This window comes from Gasterosteus aculeatus, chromosome 12 (assembly GCF_964276395.1).
Source record: "Gasterosteus aculeatus chromosome 12, fGasAcu3.hap1.1, whole genome shotgun sequence".
NCBI classification, from domain to species: Eukaryota; Metazoa; Chordata; class Actinopteri; order Perciformes; family Gasterosteidae; genus Gasterosteus; species Gasterosteus aculeatus.
The window spans coordinates 22,723,575-22,741,585 of NC_135700.1; the positions used below are offsets into that span (position 1 = coordinate 22,723,575).

General features: G+C 48.1%; 2 protein-coding genes across 45 annotated transcripts in view; one reads left to right on the forward strand and one right to left on the reverse strand.

Moving 5' to 3' along the window:
* Positions 1 to 40: 40 nt before the first annotated feature.
* Positions 41 to 10,446, forward strand: bbox1 (butyrobetaine (gamma), 2-oxoglutarate dioxygenase (gamma-butyrobetaine hydroxylase) 1). 2 transcript variants are annotated; one of them, XM_040205122.2, is made up of 8 exons: positions 41 to 131; positions 1,676 to 2,101; positions 3,415 to 3,529; positions 8,066 to 8,264; positions 8,743 to 8,848; positions 8,980 to 9,176; positions 9,590 to 9,756; positions 10,022 to 10,446. In XM_040205122.2, exons 2-8 carry the CDS (start codon positions 1,715 to 1,717, stop codon positions 10,180 to 10,182), a joined length of 1,332 nt encoding a protein of 443 aa, XP_040061056.2. In that variant the 5' UTR covers positions 41 to 131; positions 1,676 to 1,714; the 3' UTR covers positions 10,183 to 10,446. The 2 variants fall into 2 exon arrangements, with proteins under 2 accessions (XP_040061056.2, XP_040061038.2); XM_040205104.2 differs by lacking the exon at positions 41 to 131 and adding an exon at positions 634 to 944.
* A 563-nt stretch (positions 10,447 to 11,009) lies between these two features.
* Positions 11,010 to 18,011, reverse strand: part of madd (MAP-kinase activating death domain) — a 37,960-nt gene continuing 30,958 nt past the window's right edge. For 30 of the 43 annotated variants that reach the window (XM_078085820.1, XM_078085806.1, XM_078085817.1 and 27 more), the window contains 3 exons: positions 16,654 to 16,723; positions 15,104 to 15,150; positions 11,010 to 13,188 (listed from right to left, as the gene is read on the reverse strand). In XM_078085820.1, coding sequence (XP_077941946.1) covers positions 13,075 to 13,188; positions 15,104 to 15,150; positions 16,654 to 16,723 — 231 coding nt within the window. In that variant the 3' untranslated portion in view covers positions 11,010 to 13,074. The remainder of the gene's footprint in view (positions 13,189 to 15,103; positions 15,151 to 16,653; positions 16,724 to 18,011) is intronic. The other 13 variants (XM_078085811.1, XM_078085821.1, XM_078085810.1 and 10 more) reach the window with 4 other exon arrangements.

Below are 18,011 nucleotides of genomic sequence, written 5' to 3' on the forward strand. Positions count from 1 at the left end.
AAATTTAAGCCATAAAAACTCCACCTAGATGTTGGCAAGTGTCACTTGGACAGAAGGAAGGTTCTGCACGCCCGCCCGCTGGACCCAGTGTTCATCTTTCCAGGTACCCGTGGAGAAAAAAACAGCAAGAGGTATGACGGACACCAAAAAATATCACTTGTACTATTTTTATTATTCATTTATGTGTAGATATATACAAATACACTTTCCAAGGGACCACGTGGTGTCCTAGAATTCCTTATTTTATGCAACTTGACAATCAGTCCAAAACTCAAAGACATTGCGCTTATTAACAAAAGCTGCCAGTGAATGTCAATGCCAATTAAAAACAATTCATAGGTCTTCAGAATATCGAAAAATATTTTTTTAATTGTCGGAATAACTTTAATTAAATGACATTTGTGTCATATCAGCGTTATTGTAATTACGCAAGTTATCTCATTCATCCATCGAATGCGGTGTAAAATGTTCCCTTTGCTGTAAAAAGCATATTTAAGGTCCCCAGACTCTTTTAAAAAATATATTATCTTTTTCTGCATCGGGGTTATTATGTGCTCAGTTGCTCATTTAGCAGATGTTGACACGCTGGAAGGGCAAACTACCTGCTGAACATTGAATCACCATGCCAACGTCACCGTCCGTTACCCCGGCAACGGCAACGGCGAAAGCCCCGTCGCGAGCGGCTCCGGCGATAAGCCGCGCTTCCGGCTGGTGCCGGGACAGTAGCGCTTGTCTGTCGCCGCGGGTTATTAAACACGTGCGTGTTTGGCGTAGGACCGAGAAGTGCAGCGAAGGTTACGTCATCCCGCCGGGTCAACCTTTCACCTACTTCCCCAGACCTACCCCCCCCCCTCACTCTCTCACAGCGGCGTCTGTGTTGTTGACGGAGGCTCGTGGGGAAGAGGAACCCTCGGCAAAATATAACACACATAGATACACAACAGGTAACACGCGCGTGTTGTGACAGTTGTTCCGGTGTTGCTTTAGTGCGCTGACCGCTAAACCCCGCGGCGGAGGACGGAAAGCCGCGCTGTTAGCGTCGGACCTGAGAGTGGGATGTAACGTTAGCTGCATTTAACGCACAGTACAACTGACGTTAGCATAGCTAACCGGTTAGCTTCCCATTGGAAACTCTTCTTTTACCCCCTTTTTAATTGTTTTACGGTGCAGTTTGCGACGAAACGTCAGCAGAGTGAACAGCAAACGTGTATTTATCAGTAAGGTAACTAACGTTACTCTCCGGGGGGACTTAACGTTGCCTTTCACCTATTTACGTTTTAGTTTTTTCTTTGTTTTTTAATGTACGCTAACCCGTGACGTCATCAATGACTGACTTCACCTCAAATGCTGCTTGTTTCAATATTATTGTTTGAACTTTTGGTAAAACAAGACATTTGAGGCTTGGGCAGGGATTTCAGTTTTCTTATTAATTATAATAATAATAATTATTATTATTATTTTAAAAAAACATAGTTATTAGCAGATTAATCAGGAAATTATGTAGTCAGTTGCCCAGGTTTATTATATGTTATAAGTACAGTACATATTATAAGTACAGTGACGTGTTCAATTAGCTTTAATACGTCACTACTAATGCTGCCAATGTGATTTATATACATCTATGTATTTTGTACACCTATTTCTAATGTTACGGCTTTTCTCATTAACCGCACAGTTGGTGTCCCTTTGCGATCCGGAGACGTCGTCGGCTGAAATGTGGATGAGTACATTCTGGCGTCTGGCCCGGCCCGCCCTGCAGCGGAGCACCTCCGCAGCGGCCTGCCGGGCTCTGAGGGCTTGTCGTAGACCAGGGCGCTCTGGCCCGACTTCAATGCAACTTCGCGGACAGCAGACACTGGGGTCGGCCTGCGTGCCTCTGGCTCAACACTCCGTGAGGACCGTCCGGGCTCTAGACGAGGAGCGGATGGTGGAGGTGGAGTGGGAGGGTGGAGGCCACAGTCTGTACCCGTTCACCTGGCTGAGGGACAACTGCCAGTGTCCGCTGTGCACCCTGGACTCCGCTCAGGCTCGGAAACTGTCGATGTTGGATCTTGACGTCCACACAGGACTCGACGCGGTGGAGGTCACCAATGACAACAAGGTCAGGGAGCCGCCGTTGACACGCTTGTCTGTCTCAGCATAAGAGGTTACATTTCTGAGAAAAAGAGCCTGAAGGATGTGAACATTTGCCTAAAGTAAAGGGGTCCATTCAAGGCGAGCTGCAATGGTGGGCGACGTGGCGGCTTGTGTATTTGTGTTACGATCCTATTTAAAATTCTGGGGAAGAGAAGAGACACTTTTCCACCCACTGCGAAAACAAACAGCTCTCCAAATATTGAGCTTGGAGGTTCAAGATCCCGGAAAATTTTTACGCAGGATGAGGTTTGCAAATAGAATTGGATTAACAGTAGAACCGACGTTGCCATTGAAATCGATCATTTGACGATTCGATGTGTACGGTTAAATAGTAAGACGAGCAGTAAGGTTACGTGACGTACGTACCTGCAGACTTTTTTCAAAAGCTGTGACTCTTCACAGTCCCACTCTGACACGACTGTGTCGTCACCATAGAAACAATCAGCATTTTGTCAAATCCTTAACAGCAATTATTTTAATCATGTGCAAGTTGTTTGAGTATTTTGATTTTCCCATCATCTTAAATGGAGGAATTCATGTCAGTTATTACATAATTGTAATCGTAGACATTTCATAACATCACTTGGAGCCGTAGAGAATTACTTTCTGATGTTTCACAGGCCAAACAGTTTATTTTTTATCAAAAATGTAACGCACCATTACTCTTGAAAGCCGCACTTACACTTTGAGGGCAACCGCCTGGCGATACACTGAGGCCATCTGATTTTGGCAGGAGCCCACGTTCACTCTGACCTTGAAATGCTCCGAATCAACCCGATCTGCATCGCTCAGAGGTCTCTGAGATGAGACGAGGCCGTAAACACAGAGCGCTGACAGCTACTGTGTGTCATCAGCTTCTGTCGACAAGAAATGAACGCAATTACGTTCCCTGTAGCAGAACCCACTCCATTATCACGTATTATAGTAAACATGTGTTTCATGTACCACAGTAGTGTTGGCATGCCGGCTGTATAGACAGGCTCATAGCTGCAATGGCCAAGAAAACAAACACAACACGTAAGAATCCAATCTGTTCACTTGAAAAGAAAACATTCTTTTAAGTGTATTTTTTATCCATTTGTTTTGGATTTCTTTCATATTCTGTGGGGTTTTCAGCTGAAGAACGTGGCTAATACTTCATCCAGTGCAGTTAGTGGCCGCGTGGGCTCCGTGGGCGCTCTTGACAGCGTGACGGCGTAGCGGCGAGGGGGGGGGGGGGGTGCGGGGCTCAGCGAAGGGTCAGTCGGGACCAATGCGTCTCTTTACGTCTCTTGACAGGTGTCCGTTTTGTGGCCCGACCGGCACACCAGCGCGTTCGACGCTGACTGGCTGAAGAGACGCTGCTTCTCCGCTGCGGCCAGACGAGCATCGAGAGAAGAGCTTTTCCTCAACGGTGAGTTCAATGAGCCGTTTGAGAATCTAATGGGATGAATAGAAGACCGCCACCAATACTTGCTAATTGATTACCAGGTTGTTGATCAGATATATTCGATAGGAGGCCATAAATCACAATGCAGCTGTCTGAGAATGAACAGGATAAACAGACACTATTGTGCTTTAGTGCATTTTTAAAGCGGCACGTTAGAACCGTAATTTGTGGCCTCGGGAAGCAGCTCATGTTACCTGATTGTACGTGAACGCAAACAAACAGGCCCATTGAAACTTGTCACGCTTTCCATGCAGCCGCACCTTGCTGGGTAAGAACGTTGTGTTTCACTCTCGATACTCACCTTTGTCAATCCTTCAAAGCTGCGTTCTCTGGAGCGACTCCTCTGGTCTCAAAGGAGTCTGAGAAGTCTACTTGATTTATTCCCTCAGTAATCATTATAAACATGAGTTTATGGTATCAACGTCTAGTTTCAAGTCTTCTTCAACACAACATTATGCTCATTTAGTAAATAAAGATCTATTTAGAGTCAAACAGACCATAAAGAAGGGTATGCTTTAGGGCGGGGCCACCTTGTGATTGGCAGGTTGCCGCTACAACGTCATCTGGGGATTTTCCAGCGTGTGAAGTGGACAAACACTGGTCAGCGGTCAAGTTGTTTTCCGTTAATAAAAGTTAACGGTCACATTTTGGTTCTGCTTGCGTCAGTTTTGGTTGGACTTTTTCTTTTCAAGTGCCAAACCGGAGGCTTCAAAATTCTCTAAATGAAGAGTGTTTTGTGCTTAATTGTCAGGATGGGGCAATTAAAAGAGAAATATATTTGGAAATGAAATATTTAAACACTTGGCTCATGGCAAAAGCTGAAATAGATTGTTTGTGGGGGGAAAAAAAGCTTGTTTACGTGTGTTATGTAATTAAGAAGCAGCTCTCTCTCTGTCTGTGAGAGACTCTGCTAGCCGCTCGCCTCCAATTCACACTTTCTTTCCACGCATATTCTTTCTCAGTACACAACAGGGTTGTTGAGGAGGACGTTTTTTTTCTTCTTCTGCTTCTAAAGACTGGAAAGAGAACTCATTTTCCAGGACATTTACACTGACCCGCCGCCTTCGCACAGTCTGCCAAGCAGCCCGGCAGAGAGTTCAGCCGTGGAACAAGGTAGCAGCGTTTGAGCCGAGCGGGGGATGGACTGCAGTCGGGATCGTGTACACACACACACACACACACACACACACACACACACACACACACACACACACACACACACACACAAGGTCCTGAAGGACCCACAGGGCTGAGTGGCTCCTGCTCCGTTCCACACTGATTACAGTAATGTGTGTGTGTGTGCTTTGCAGGACTAATACATTCATGTACATACATACATACATGCATGCTTTTATATCGCGTTTGGACTATTCAGAATTGATTTTAAGTCTTTTATTTGTTTTTAAGTCTCTGCATGGACTGGTCCCACATTATTTATCCAGCCTTATTAATGTGCATCAACCCTGCAGAGCCCTGAGGTCAGCTGACCAGCTGGTTCTGAGCGTTCCTCGGTCGTTCCTCAAAACGAAAGGGAGACGGAGCCTTCGCAGCAGCGGCTCCCACGCTGTGGAACGCTGTGCGGTCTGCGACGAGCCTTTCCGCTTTTCAAACTCGCCTTAAGACCCACTTGTTCACATTGGCCTTTGGCTGAGTTAAGAAAGCTGATGGATTTTATCCTGTAAAGCACGTTGGCCGGCCACTGGCCTTTAAAAGTGCTGTATAAATAAAATTGACATTGACATGTTGAAGTGTAAACAGATCCGCCTCGTTAGAAATGACAGACAGTCATTATGTGAAGTGCATTTAGTTCTTTCTCAGCTCGGAACGTCGTCTGCTGATGATTCCCCACACACACACACACACACGCTCTCTATGTCTGGGATGATTATTTCCTCCTGCCTAAAATTCCTCGCACCAGAAAAAGGTCCACTTCTACGGGATGGATGCTGAGCGGCGTTTGCTGACTAACGTGGTCAGCGGTGGGCCTCGACTTTACAGGCCCGGCGAGCCTGTTAAAGCAGTGAGAGTGAAGATGAAAATTGGAGCTGTGGGGATATTATCCCGCCTGGACCGAACCTCCCACTTTTATCTCCGGACTAATGTTTTTTTTTTTCTGCTTTCCCCGTTTCTATGGAGTTGAGGAACTCAAACGGCCGTATGTAGCTCAGCGGCAGCTGTCATCGGAGGGAGACACGGAAATGATTCCATTCCACAACACTTACTTCATGAACTACATCTGTAACACACGGCCTGCAGGACGGAACGTGTCTCCATCACTCAGACGGACGATCTGCATTTTAAATAACCTTTTCCTTCAGTCAGTTCCTCATCAAGCGTGTTGTCTTCTGGGACCAACGTCTCCAGTTTGTTGTGCTGGAACAGGTGTTTGCATGTGGAGCGGCGTAAAGCAACGCAGCTCCTGAAAGGTGAACATCTGGATGCACGCAGGTCTCATTACCCGCCCCCCCCCCCCCCTGTCTGCCTCCGCCATATGGAAAAGTGATTTAAGAGTGCGGGTCAACAACGGGTCGGCCTGTTCTTACCCAACACAAGCTCGCCGTTGTCTGCAAGGAACGAGTCCAGGAAGGCCGAGCGCCTGGTGACGCCGAGGAGAACCAGCGGTGGGAAACGTCCAGTCACTACTGGATGGGTTTCTGTGGATGAACTGTAATAACTTGGAGCGACCCCCCCCCCCTCACCCGTCACACACGTCCTGTTAAACGCTGCCGTATGCTTCATTCGACTGGAAATGGACAATAATCAAAGAAATGGTTCTAATATCGTGCTGTATTGAATAAGAGCACCACTCGGACGCGTCAGCGTGTAACAATTAACCGCACAGTTTGTCATATTTCCTGAGCAATGACAGTTTTTACCCGACAGCCGCGTCGCGTCGCTCATGACCTTTTCTGCAGCGATTCTCACTTTGACCGATGGATCCGTCGGTGATGCTTCTCATATTTGAAGCGTGCCGTCGTCTCGGGCCTCCCGCTTTGCGCTCGTCGTGACTAATTTATTGTGATTGGTATTTAAAAGTGATGTGAAACAGGTCGAATGGACTTGTAGAGTTTGTTAGAGTCACTTTCTGAGACCCCGTTGTGCTAACGGGGTGGGGGGGGGGGCTACCACAGCCGGGCATCTGCCCCACTTTCACTCTTCTTTCTGGTTCCTCCTCCTTCTTATAGTTAGATCCACAATGAAGGTTGGGGCCTCCTCCTCCTCCATCATCATCTCCATCATCCGGCTCAGCCGTCTTCCACAGTGAAAGTGTGGAAGGAATGTGAGGAACCCGACTGGGTTCGGGTCGAGCTTCCTCACCGCACACAGACACGAGCTGCTGTAACTCCCCCACGGATCAACTACTTTGTGTTCGCGTTTAAAATGTCGACACCTTTCCCGTGAGGCTGCATGGAAAGCTGGACGCTCGCACCGATTGGCTCTTTGAATAATGCTGAAAGCATCGAGTGTAAGTTGGCAAAACGGACCACGTCTGACTGCTGCAAGGCTCAGTGGAACCAAAGCTGCTGATGGAGAAACGGGTTGTTGGATTAGACTGTGTGTGTGTGTGTGTGTGTGAGACCACACTGCTCACTGTGTCTCCTTGGAGTTTGGCTGCTGTCGTCACAGGTGTGTTTCACAGGTGAAGGTGCGCTTGTGGAATGAGTCGACACACACAAAATCTATTTGCAAGTGAAGCGCTTTGTCTGCTACTCACTCCCAAGAGCAGCGTGTGTACTCCTACATCACTGGATACTACTAATACACTAATAGTACATTAACGCATTGGTATCTGAGGACATCTAAGTGAAATCGTCTGTACGTTGGTGCAGCATGAGCTCGCTGCTGCGTTGAACCAGATGTGCGTCCACAAGACTCATTTGTTCTTTGGTCTCCCCGACAGAATCAACCCCCTGATTCACCCACCAACGCATGAGATCAGAACAAAGATTCTCTCATCCTCTGCCCCCCCCCCTCCCTGCACACTCCCCCCTGCACCCTCCCCCCCAGAAGAAACAAAACATCCAGACCCAGTTTCACAAGAGCAATTGTAACATTCTGACTCGACCTTTGCCTGTTTCTGACCCCGACCCCCCCCCCCCCTTTGACAAGCCTTAACAAGCAGAGTGGGGGGGAGTCGGGGGAGGGAGTGGGGGGAGGGTGGTGGTCCTGGGTGGCTACTTAGCTGCTGCTTCCTGTGGAAGTCATTGCAGACGCCGCCTGGAAAAAAGCGCTGGAGCCAGCTGGCCGAGATGTTCTTTCCTCTTCTGTCTGTCTGATGTTTTCATGAGATGATTCCTTGGTGATCTTCTGCGTCTCTGAGGAAGCAGGAGAGCAACGGTTGAGTTGTAAAATAAAAAAAATAAAACCTCTGTTAACCATTTCAATGTGTCCTGGAAGAAACGCCAGGTTCTACTATGACGAGGCGTCACGGCGGCGCTCCTCCGCCCTTGTGTTCTGATGAAGCGTCCCCTCTCTCTCTCTCTCTCTCTCTCCTCCCAGAGCGCCACTACTGGGACTCGGAGCTGCGCGTCCCCACCGCCGACTTCCAGGAAGTCCTCCGCGACGACCGGGCGGCGCTGGATTGGCTACTGGCCCTGCGGCGCATGGGCGTGGTCCACCTGACGGGGGCCGGCACGGAGCGCGGCGCCGTGGCCAGACTGGCCGAGCGGGTCGGCTACCTCCGGCTCACCTTCTACGGGTGGGAGACATTTCTCTCGTTTCATCTGCGGAGAAAGATGTTCTCACTTTAAGAGTCCAGACCGGTCAAGTACCTGCAGCTTTCATTCATTTGGTTTCCTTGGTGACGATTAGAGTCTGTTGGCTCTTTCATCCGGCCGGACTTCAGCACCGATGACTTGAGGGGGGTGGGTTGGGGGGTGGATTGGGGGGGAAATGGGGGGGTGGATTGGGGGGGGGGGGGAACCTAAGAGCATTCCAGCCTTTTACACCAGAGGAATTAGAACCGAGGTTTGGAGCGTAAAGCCGCCTCGCTGCCAGCTGGACGAGCTCACTCTGCAGGAAGTGAACGCCAACAGTGTGGGCGTCCATGAGGAGCACAAACAGGACCTCCTTAGCCAGCGCTTAAGAAGAAGTACCCCCCCCCCCTCTTTGTTGACTGTTGGTTAGTTTAAGCTAAATAGTGAACTGAGGGCTTAATGAATGCTGTCGCTCTCCAGGCACACGTGGCAGGTCCAGGACAAGCCCATGGCGAACAACGTGGCCTACACGTCAGGGAAGCTCGGCCTGCACACCGACTACCCGGCTATGCACTTCGCACCTGGAGTGAGTCAAACGGGTCCACTTGGACAATGAGTCCGTGTCCCGCATCTACCGGGTCACTGCGTTAATGTGCTGACCGTCCGAGTGTGCGTTTGTTTGTGTGTGTGTGCGCGCGCGCGTTGGGACGGTTGCAGGTGCAGTTCCTGCACTGCATCAGCGCGGCCGAGGAGGGGGGGGAGAGCGAGATGGTGGACGGCTTCCACATGGCCGAGCTGCTGCGGAGAGAAGACCCCGAGGCCTTCAGGACGCTGTGCTCGGTCCACGTGGACTTCACCGACACGGGGACGGACTACTGCGACTTCATGCTGCAGTCCAAGAAGAGCATCATCGAGTGAGCAGTCCTAACGCACACAGACCCCCCCACAGACCCCCCCTCCCATTATCTGTGTGTTCCAGCTGAGACCTCCCAGGAATCTGAATGCATTAAAGGAAATCGACCGGTGGACTTAGGAATGGGACGCTGCCATCTGCTGGTCACAGTTATGTCTGCGTAAAGGTTTATATGGTTTAACCACCATGTTTGGTCCAATGTAAACACACACACACACACACACACTTTTAATATTTAACTGAAAGAGTCTGATGAATCAATAATTCAAAAAGGATCCTCAGTTGCAGCTCTTCCAGTGAATTTCCCATTCAATCATTTTTAATTGAAACGACAAATCGGACAAAAAAAAAATCCACTAATATTTAATCTCTCAAACTCATGGCGTTAACCCCCCCCCCCCACCTCCTTTCCAGAGTCGATGCAGAGGGCCGAGTTGTGAGGATCAACTACAACAACGCCACCAGAGACTCGGTGCTGGACCTCCCCGTGCAGCAGGTGCAGCCCTTCTACCGGTCCATCCGGGCCTACGTGGACGTCATGAACCGCCGGGAGAACGTGGTGACCTTCAAAATGACCCCAGGTCAGTGTGCGCCGCCGCCCCCCCCCCCACCGGAGACGGAGGGTCTTCACGTTTTGTTAGCGGCTGCTCACGTTCCTCCAGTCTAAAATGCAAAGACGCACACGGACGTCTGCCGCACATCACAGCTGCCTCTTGTTCCAATAAATGGCCGTCGCTCCAATCACAGCTCGGCAACTGTAACTAACGAGGAGCCGTTTGAACACGCGAACCTTTGACCTCCGGCTCGTCCCTTTGTGACCGCTGTGTTCATGTGGTCGTGTCGCAGGCGACATGCTGACCTTCGATAACTGGCGCCTGCTGCACGGCCGGAGGGACTACAGGAGCCGGGCCGACAGGGCGCGCCACCTGGAGGGCGCCTACCTGGACTGGGACGAGGTGATGTCCCGCCTGCGGATACTGCGCAGCTCGGTCCGGGGGAACGCCTGAGCTCATGCGACTACGGGTCCAACGCTAATTCTGACTCTGATATCATGGATCGGGTCGTTTGATGAATTACACGATGATTTTGTTTTCAGCAACGTTTCAATGCAAAAGATGAGAAACGCCGTACGTGCTTTTGGTTTCGGTCGTGGTGACAAATGAATTTTATAAACTTTGAGGCCTTTTATATTTTCCTGAGAATGCCTCATTGATATAAAGATATTGTGCAATTTATATATATATATTTTTGAATAAATTCATCACTCCCAATTCTCTGGTTGAATATTTTGTCCAGTTGAATTAACTGGTTCTCACTGCGTGTGGAAGCAGCGATGGAGGAAAGGACGCCGTGTCCTCGACTCCACGAGAAGAGAAGAGCATCTGCAGTTACTAAAAAAAAATGACAAAGACGTGCACTTTCTAATCAACCAGAGAGGCAGAACGTGACCCCGTCCCCCCCCCATTGACACCCACTGATTCACTACGCAGGACTCGACATTGTGACATTCACACACACCAGGAACCGCCGGATGGAGACGTTTGGACACATGGACACGAACCCCAAAATGTCCCAATTAATATCAGTAAGAAACAAATCTTACAGCAACATGATATAAAAGGTTATTTCTCATAAGTCAGAAAATAAAAATCACATAACTTCACACCCATTAGTACGTCAAGAAAAAGTTTGTTTTAAGTGATGTTCAATACGTAACATTTTTAAATGCCATTAAAAGATATGTGACAGCATCTTAATGTGCAGATATGAAATATGAACTCAGACGTTGTTTCAGCTCATTTTTCTCTCCAGATAAAGACGGACTACGCGGAGCTTCATTTGCGATCACTTTATTATATTGCCAAAGCTGTACATATTCTATAAATACTTTTTTTCTTCCCAACGCTGGAATACTTACACCCTCAGTTCACGCTTCTGCAGCCGGCTAGTACAACGACAGATGAGTAGTAGTACTCATAGTACTCCAGTTTAAAAAAAAACAAAACACTTTGAAGTGTGTCCCGCTCAGAACTAATTCTTGAGATGCCAGTTTGGTCTTATTTATATATTATTTGTGTGTAATATATTCATTAGTGGAACAGCATCTTCTGAATATTTCACCAATTCTTTTCCTTTGCACAGTTAAAATCACAAAAAATACAAGCGTCAGAATAAAAAAAAAAACAAAAGGAAACAATAAAAATATCTTCCGGTGAGCTGTACCCATATATTGCTGATCTGGACACACACACACACACACACACACACACACACAAACAAACAGTGAAAGTTAACGGATCAGGTTCAACTGTTGTTTACTTTCACGGAGCAGAACCACGGAGACTCGGTGTGTTCGATCCCGGGATGGAAACCTGCTGCTGGAGAGTTTCTGAGGACTTTTAGACGTCTGCGATGTCAAAACAGGTTTTTTTTTTACTTGGGGCTTTTTAATGGAGTTTACGATTATCCGGCCCTGTAACGGTTACACCAGATTCTGTTATCTGATCATTTTAAATACTCAGGATCTTTGCTCTGTTGATCAGACAAAACCAAATTTCATTAAATTTATGGTCACATTTTACAAGCAGCATTTAGATTTTTCACTTCGCTTCTCTTTTAATTTGAAATAATTTTTATGGCATCGTGACAACGTTTTATTTCCAACTTCCAGGCGAAGGCTCCAAAGAGGCACAGCCTGAGACGGGTCACTATTCCTAACAAAGGCCTTTAGGAAATGTGACCTTTGACCTGGAGGTTGGGGGACAAACAATGGCCGCCCTAAAAACGCAAATCCAGAAACTTTGTAAAAACAAAGCGGATTCGATGTCGGCAGACAGGAAAAAGGAAAAGCGCTGGTTAACCCAACGCTCATCCGCATAACGCTTTAAATATTTAAACTGACAGTTCGTAGCTACTTTTAAAACTGGGCTGACTGTCAATGAGAATGTTAATTGCGCAACTGGTGACATCACTGATTGGGGGCGTGGCCAGCAGCGGGTTTCTCATCCATGCGACGTGACTTTAAAAGCGTGAGACGGATGTCGTCGTATTTACTTTAGAAAACAAGAAGCGTTCTCCCCCCTGCGGACGCCAGGTGGCTCAAACGTGGCTCTGGCAATGGCTCACTACTTATTAAGTATTGCACATCTAGCAAATCAACAGTTTGTAACATCATTTTTTCAGAGAAATGTACAGTCAATATATGTATATATATTAAATAAATACTATATATAGAAATATATATAATATTTATTTTCATCGTCATAGTAACATGCAATTGATAACAGCGGACCACAGACGAGGAGTTTTACAGTAGAACTAGAACGGCCATCGATGGGGAGCGAGAGGACACATCTGGGGACACTCACATCGTGGGAGGGGTCAGGGGGGGTCAAACACTTTAAGGAAGCGGTCACATGCGCACCTGCGCTTCAGTGAACACGCGCAGTTGTTTATTTTTTCAGCGTGGGACGACCTGACACTACAAGAGGCTCCCTGGATGGTTTTCACCAGTTTCAACTGTACGGTTACCACATACCACAGAAAAACTCACAAAGGGGGGGGTTCTGGTGTGGGGGGGGGGGGGGCAGCTCTGGGGTGAAAGTCGAGGCTGTGCACGGGACCTGCGTGCACTCGGGGTGAGAACAGTCGGTCGGGCCTCGGCAGGGAGGGGGGGGGGCTGCAGGAGCAGGCAAACATTTAGCGTATTTACACGACATCACAGACTAAACACGTCTACACGACAGGGGTCTAAAAAGAGGGGGGGGGGGGGGGGGGGGGCAGGCTCGTATGTAGGTGTGGGGGTGGGGGGGGTTGTGTGCTTCGAGTTGAGTTGGGGATTGTCAGAAGTCTCTGGTCTTTAGAGAGGCACGAGGACGGGCGGTGGAGGGGGGGGTAGACTAGCTAGGGAGGGGTCTCGGGGACAGGATCTTGGGTTTTCCTTCCGCCTCCTTCCCCTTCACAGCCGCCACGTAGGAGAAAAGGCAGAGGACGGAGTAACAGATCTGATGTGCCTGCAGGGGGAGAAGACAGAGGATTAGGAGGGGGGGGGGGGGGGGAGGGACCCGGACGTGATGTCACATCTGTGTGCAGGTTTCTCTTAGGTGTGTGCGAGATGCGGCGCCGGCATCGGTCACATCAGAAGTGCTCTGAAGGATCTCATCGATGGTAAAGATGTTTGAGCTGATCTGCAGACGGGACTTCTCTAAGGGACTTTAAAGTCCTTTAAAGTGACAACGTTCATGCTGGTTCATCCAATCACACGCTCACCTCCCGACCTAGTAGTTTACATCCATCTAGACCCGACCTAGTAGTTTACATCCATCTAGACCCGGCCTAGTAGTTTACATCCATCTAAACGCGACCTATTAGTTTACATCCATCTAGACCCGGCCTAGTAGTTTACATCCATCTAAACGCGACCTATTAGTTTACATCCATCTAAACGCGACCTATTAGTTTACATCCATCTAAACGCGACCTAGTAGTTTACGTCCATCTAAACGCGACCAAGTAGTTTACGTCCATCTAAACGCGACCTAGTAGTTTACATCTAAACGCGACCTAGTAGTTTACATCTAAACGCGACCTAGTAGTTCACATCCATCTAAACGCGACCTAGTAGTTCACATCCATCTAAACGCGACCTAGTAGCTTACATCCATCTAAACGCGACCTAGTAGCTTACATCCATCTAAACCGACCTAGTAGCTTACATCCATCTAAACCGACCTAGTAGCTTACATCCATCTAAACCGACCTAGTAGTTTACATCCATCTAAACGCGACCTAGTAGTTTACGTCCATCTAAACGCAACCTAGTAGTTTACATCCATCTAGACCCGGCCTAGTAGTTTACATCCATCTAGACCCGGCCTAGTAGTTCACATTCATCTAAACCCGACCTAGTAGTTCACATTCATCTAGACCCGCCCTAGTAGTTTATATCCAAACGCGACCTAGTAGCTTACATCCATCTAAACGCGACCTAGTAGCTTACATCCATCTAAACCGACCTAGTAGCTTACATCCATCTAAACCGACCTAGTAGTTTACATCCATCTAAACCGACCTAGTAGTTTACATCCATCTAAACGCGACCAAGTAGTTTACATCCATCTAAACGCAACCTAGTAGTTTACATCCATCTAGACCCGGCCTAGTAGTTCACATTCATCTAAACCCAACCTAGTAGCTTACATCCATCTAAACCCGACCTAGTAGTTTACATCCATCTAAACCGACCTAGTAGTTTACATCCATCTAAACGCGACCAAGTAGTTTACATCCATCTAAACGCAACCTAGTAGTTTACATCCATCTAGACCCGGCCTAGTAGTTCACATTCATCTAAACCCAACCTAGTAGCTTACATCCATCTAAACCCGACCTAGTAGTTTACATCCATCTAAACCCGACCTAGTAGTTTACATCCATCTAAACCCAACCGAGTAGTTTACATCCATCTAAACCCGACCTAGTAGCTTACATCTATCTAAACCCGACCTAGTAGTTTACATCCATCTAAACCCGACCTAGTAGTTTATTTCTCTTGACATACTTCACACTGGGACTCCTTCATGTTAATCACTAACTGAAGTATCATATCTCCCTCGGCGGGTGTAGCTGGTTGCCATATGACACCCTAGTTTTACTAACGGGTGCTTCTCCGGCTGCTAACGTCGTGCCGTGAGATGAAGTGGAGTCACAACACCGAGTCGGGGACCACAGGGCCAAGGGGGGGGGGGGGGGGGGGTGCTGCCCTCTCAGCGCTGATGTTCAAACATTACAAAGTGTTAAATGGCTCCACTTACATTACAGCATTGGTTTATTAGACTTAAGTGTGTGTGTGTTTGCTCCCAAGAGGAATGTTCCATTTCTGCAGCGTGACCGAGGCTCTGCACCGAGGGGGGGGGGGGGTTGACTCACCATGGGGGTCTTGTACTTGTGGATCACCACTTCTTTAGTTTCAGGAACTATGCCGGTGCGAGAGACAAAACAAAGAATTCAAAGGCAGCAGGAACCTTAATGAGTTCATTCTTGAGCGATAAAGAGAGGAGGGGGGTTATCTTGTGTGTGTGGGGGGGGGGGGGGGGGGGGGTTACAGGGGTGGATCAACAAGGTGAAAAATGGGATGTGGGCCAAGACAAGTCCACCACAACAGTCAGGAGGGCATCGACTGAGGAAAGGGGGGGAGGGTCTACTGCTATTAAATCCCAATTATCGATTACAGCCCATGTTGGGGGGGGGGGGTCGAACTATCGTGTTCGCGCGGGAGCATCACGACTTGTTGGGGGAGACGTTCATGGCCCACAAAAAGGATCAAATGAATCAGAAAATGTCTTATAAACAAGAGACGGCAAAGATTGTTTCAGAAGTGAAAAGAACAAAGAGGGGGAAAAAAATGACAACACCCCCCACAAAGAAGTTCAAGTTAAAGACACCACAGAGCAGCTATGAGAGGACAGATCGACTTTTCATTAGTAACTGTGAACCCGGAACATGACGACGGAGGGGGAGACGGATTATATGGTGAAAACGGAAAGAGAAAAGGATGAGGAGGAGACACGTGTGGGTAAGAAAGGAGAAAGGTGAGCACACTTTACCTGCTGGAGAATGAAGGTTTTCATAGTGGCAAAGATGAGGGCAACATTACAAAAGCAGCACAGAGACACGACAGTAACCCGGCCCGACCTCCAGAGACAGAGACGCAGGCTGGGAGACGCAGGCTGAGAGACGCAGGCTGAGAGACGCAGGCTGAGAGACGCAGGCTGAGAGACGCAGCCTGAGAGACGCAGCAGGTTGTCCCCTGCTGACGCGCTCACGTTGCTCTTTTAGCGAAGGCGTTTAGTCGTGTCGATAGCGGCTTCTAAGCGTTGTGTTCTTTCGCTTTATGACCTTATTATTACTTATTCTTGGAGCGGAAGTTGGGAACTTAAATAATTAAAAAAATTAACATCACCGTTTGTCCTTTTCACACATTTATTAGATATTTAAAAGAATGTTTTTAAAAATGAAAGCAAACATGCCTCCAACGGGAGTAAACGGTGCAGTTTTCGGGGGACTCCTCTCAGCCGCGGCCTACGATAAACGTGATGATCTAGTGATTGATCACAGCAGCGGGACGGTACGAGTGTGTTTGTTGATAACAAACGTCAGAGGCATCAGCTGTATTTTCAGATCTTCATAACGGTTCGTGTGCGCATCTACAAATAAGCCTCATCTGGGAGCATGCGGTTACTTTTCTGCATCTACCGGGGAGAAGTTTTGTTACGGAACCTTTTCATTTAGCTTCTACGGGGGCCTCGTTGTCGCTAAGTCACGACTCCTTTAACACACAGACGTTCATTCATCCGAACGAAGTGCCGGAGCTCCTGATCCAGCCGAACCCTCGCTGGACCTCGTCAAATGCGTTTGCCAAGAAGCCGAGTTACTGCCGTGCCGAGTACGGGCCTACAATCAATAGATGGTGTAATTACCAAATTCCTCCAGGACAAAGACTCCCTTCACTGTATTGCACTTTTTAATGTGACTCAGCTCTATGAAAACCTAAAAAAAAACACAACAAACAAAAAAACAAACAGACACAACATTATTAACTCAACAACACTTCATTGTTAAAGAAATTAAACATGTTACACTCGTTGTATTTCAGTGTGAAAGGTCAAAAAGGAAAAACAACCACACATGGAGTGCAAGCTTTTAACAGCTGACGACAGAAAGGAAAAGAACAGTATGAGAAGTTTCCATGATCAAACGCATACGAGGGCGACGGTTCAATGAGGAGAAATGCATTTAGTCTGCTCAGAGATCTGGAGTGACACATGTACAGGTATATATATGTATATAAACACACATATATAACAGCAGGAACATTTATTTCTATGCTCAGAGATGCAATATGGCCCATATGATGCATACATGGAAGTTCCATATCAAAATGTAGACAAGGACACAAAATTAGATTTGCCACAGAGCTACAACAGTAAAGAAAAGAGAGATATAAAGAAAAGGAAAAGAGGAGCCGTATAGGATGGATCTGCTAATAAGCAAACACAGCAGAGGTTGTGTACCTTCCGCTCCTTGCAGGGGGAGAGAGCATGGGAGAGAAATGGTTTGGATTATTATCGGACAGAAGAGCACAAACACTCGACGACGCTACCCGCCGATTCAAATCCATGATCTCAGCCGGGAGCCAATGTGAGAGTCCAAATAATAAGAATTTAAATAAAGAAGGTCACAAGAGGAATCGACCCCTGAAAAACTAGTAGGGGGGGGTGGGGGGGGTGGGGTTAAAGATAAAACAGAGAGGATTGACTACAGGTATTGAGAGCTGGATTCACCTGTGTGTGGCTGGACTTTAAACATGTCAGTCCCCCAGAGCCCTCCATGCCTCCTCCTCCAGCAACAAGGGCGGCACCAACACCCCGAGCTCACACAGCAGCACAGACAAACCGGGGGGGGGGGGGGGGGGGGGGCACCGCTCGCGATGCTGAATGCAGTCGTGGTAAACTAACGCGTCTCCGCGAGAGAACCAGGAAGCTCAACGGGCCGCAGCGCCGACATGGCAGTTCACCCAAATCATGGAAATGAAAAGTGCGTCTGACCGAGAAGTGTGTGTGAGAGTAACGGAACATTTATTTAAGCTCTAAAACATCTAACATGGGTCCTCTAGCAGACGACGCGGCCCTTCGTCTTGAAGGACGTCCTCTTAGCTCTTCGTCTCCAGCAGCTGAATGCTGCACCGCGTTTCTACGTCGGGCTTCGTGCGGGTGGTGCAGACGGAGCTCTAGGGCTTCTTGACGGAAAACAGCCGCGGCCATAAATGTTCCACGAG

Excerpts from the sequence above, each read along its gene's own strand:
- bbox1 (XM_040205122.2), top strand. The coding sequence starts at position 1,715 with ATGTGGATGAGTACATTCTGGCGTCTGGCCCGGCCCGCCCTGCAGCGG. Across the intron at positions 3,530-8,065 it reads AGAAGAGCTTTTCCTCAACG|AGCGCCACTACTGGGACTCG; the intron begins GTGAGTTCAATG and ends CTCTCCTCCCAG. Across the intron at positions 8,265-8,742 it reads CTCCGGCTCACCTTCTACGG|GCACACGTGGCAGGTCCAGG; the intron begins GTGGGAGACATT and ends GTCGCTCTCCAG.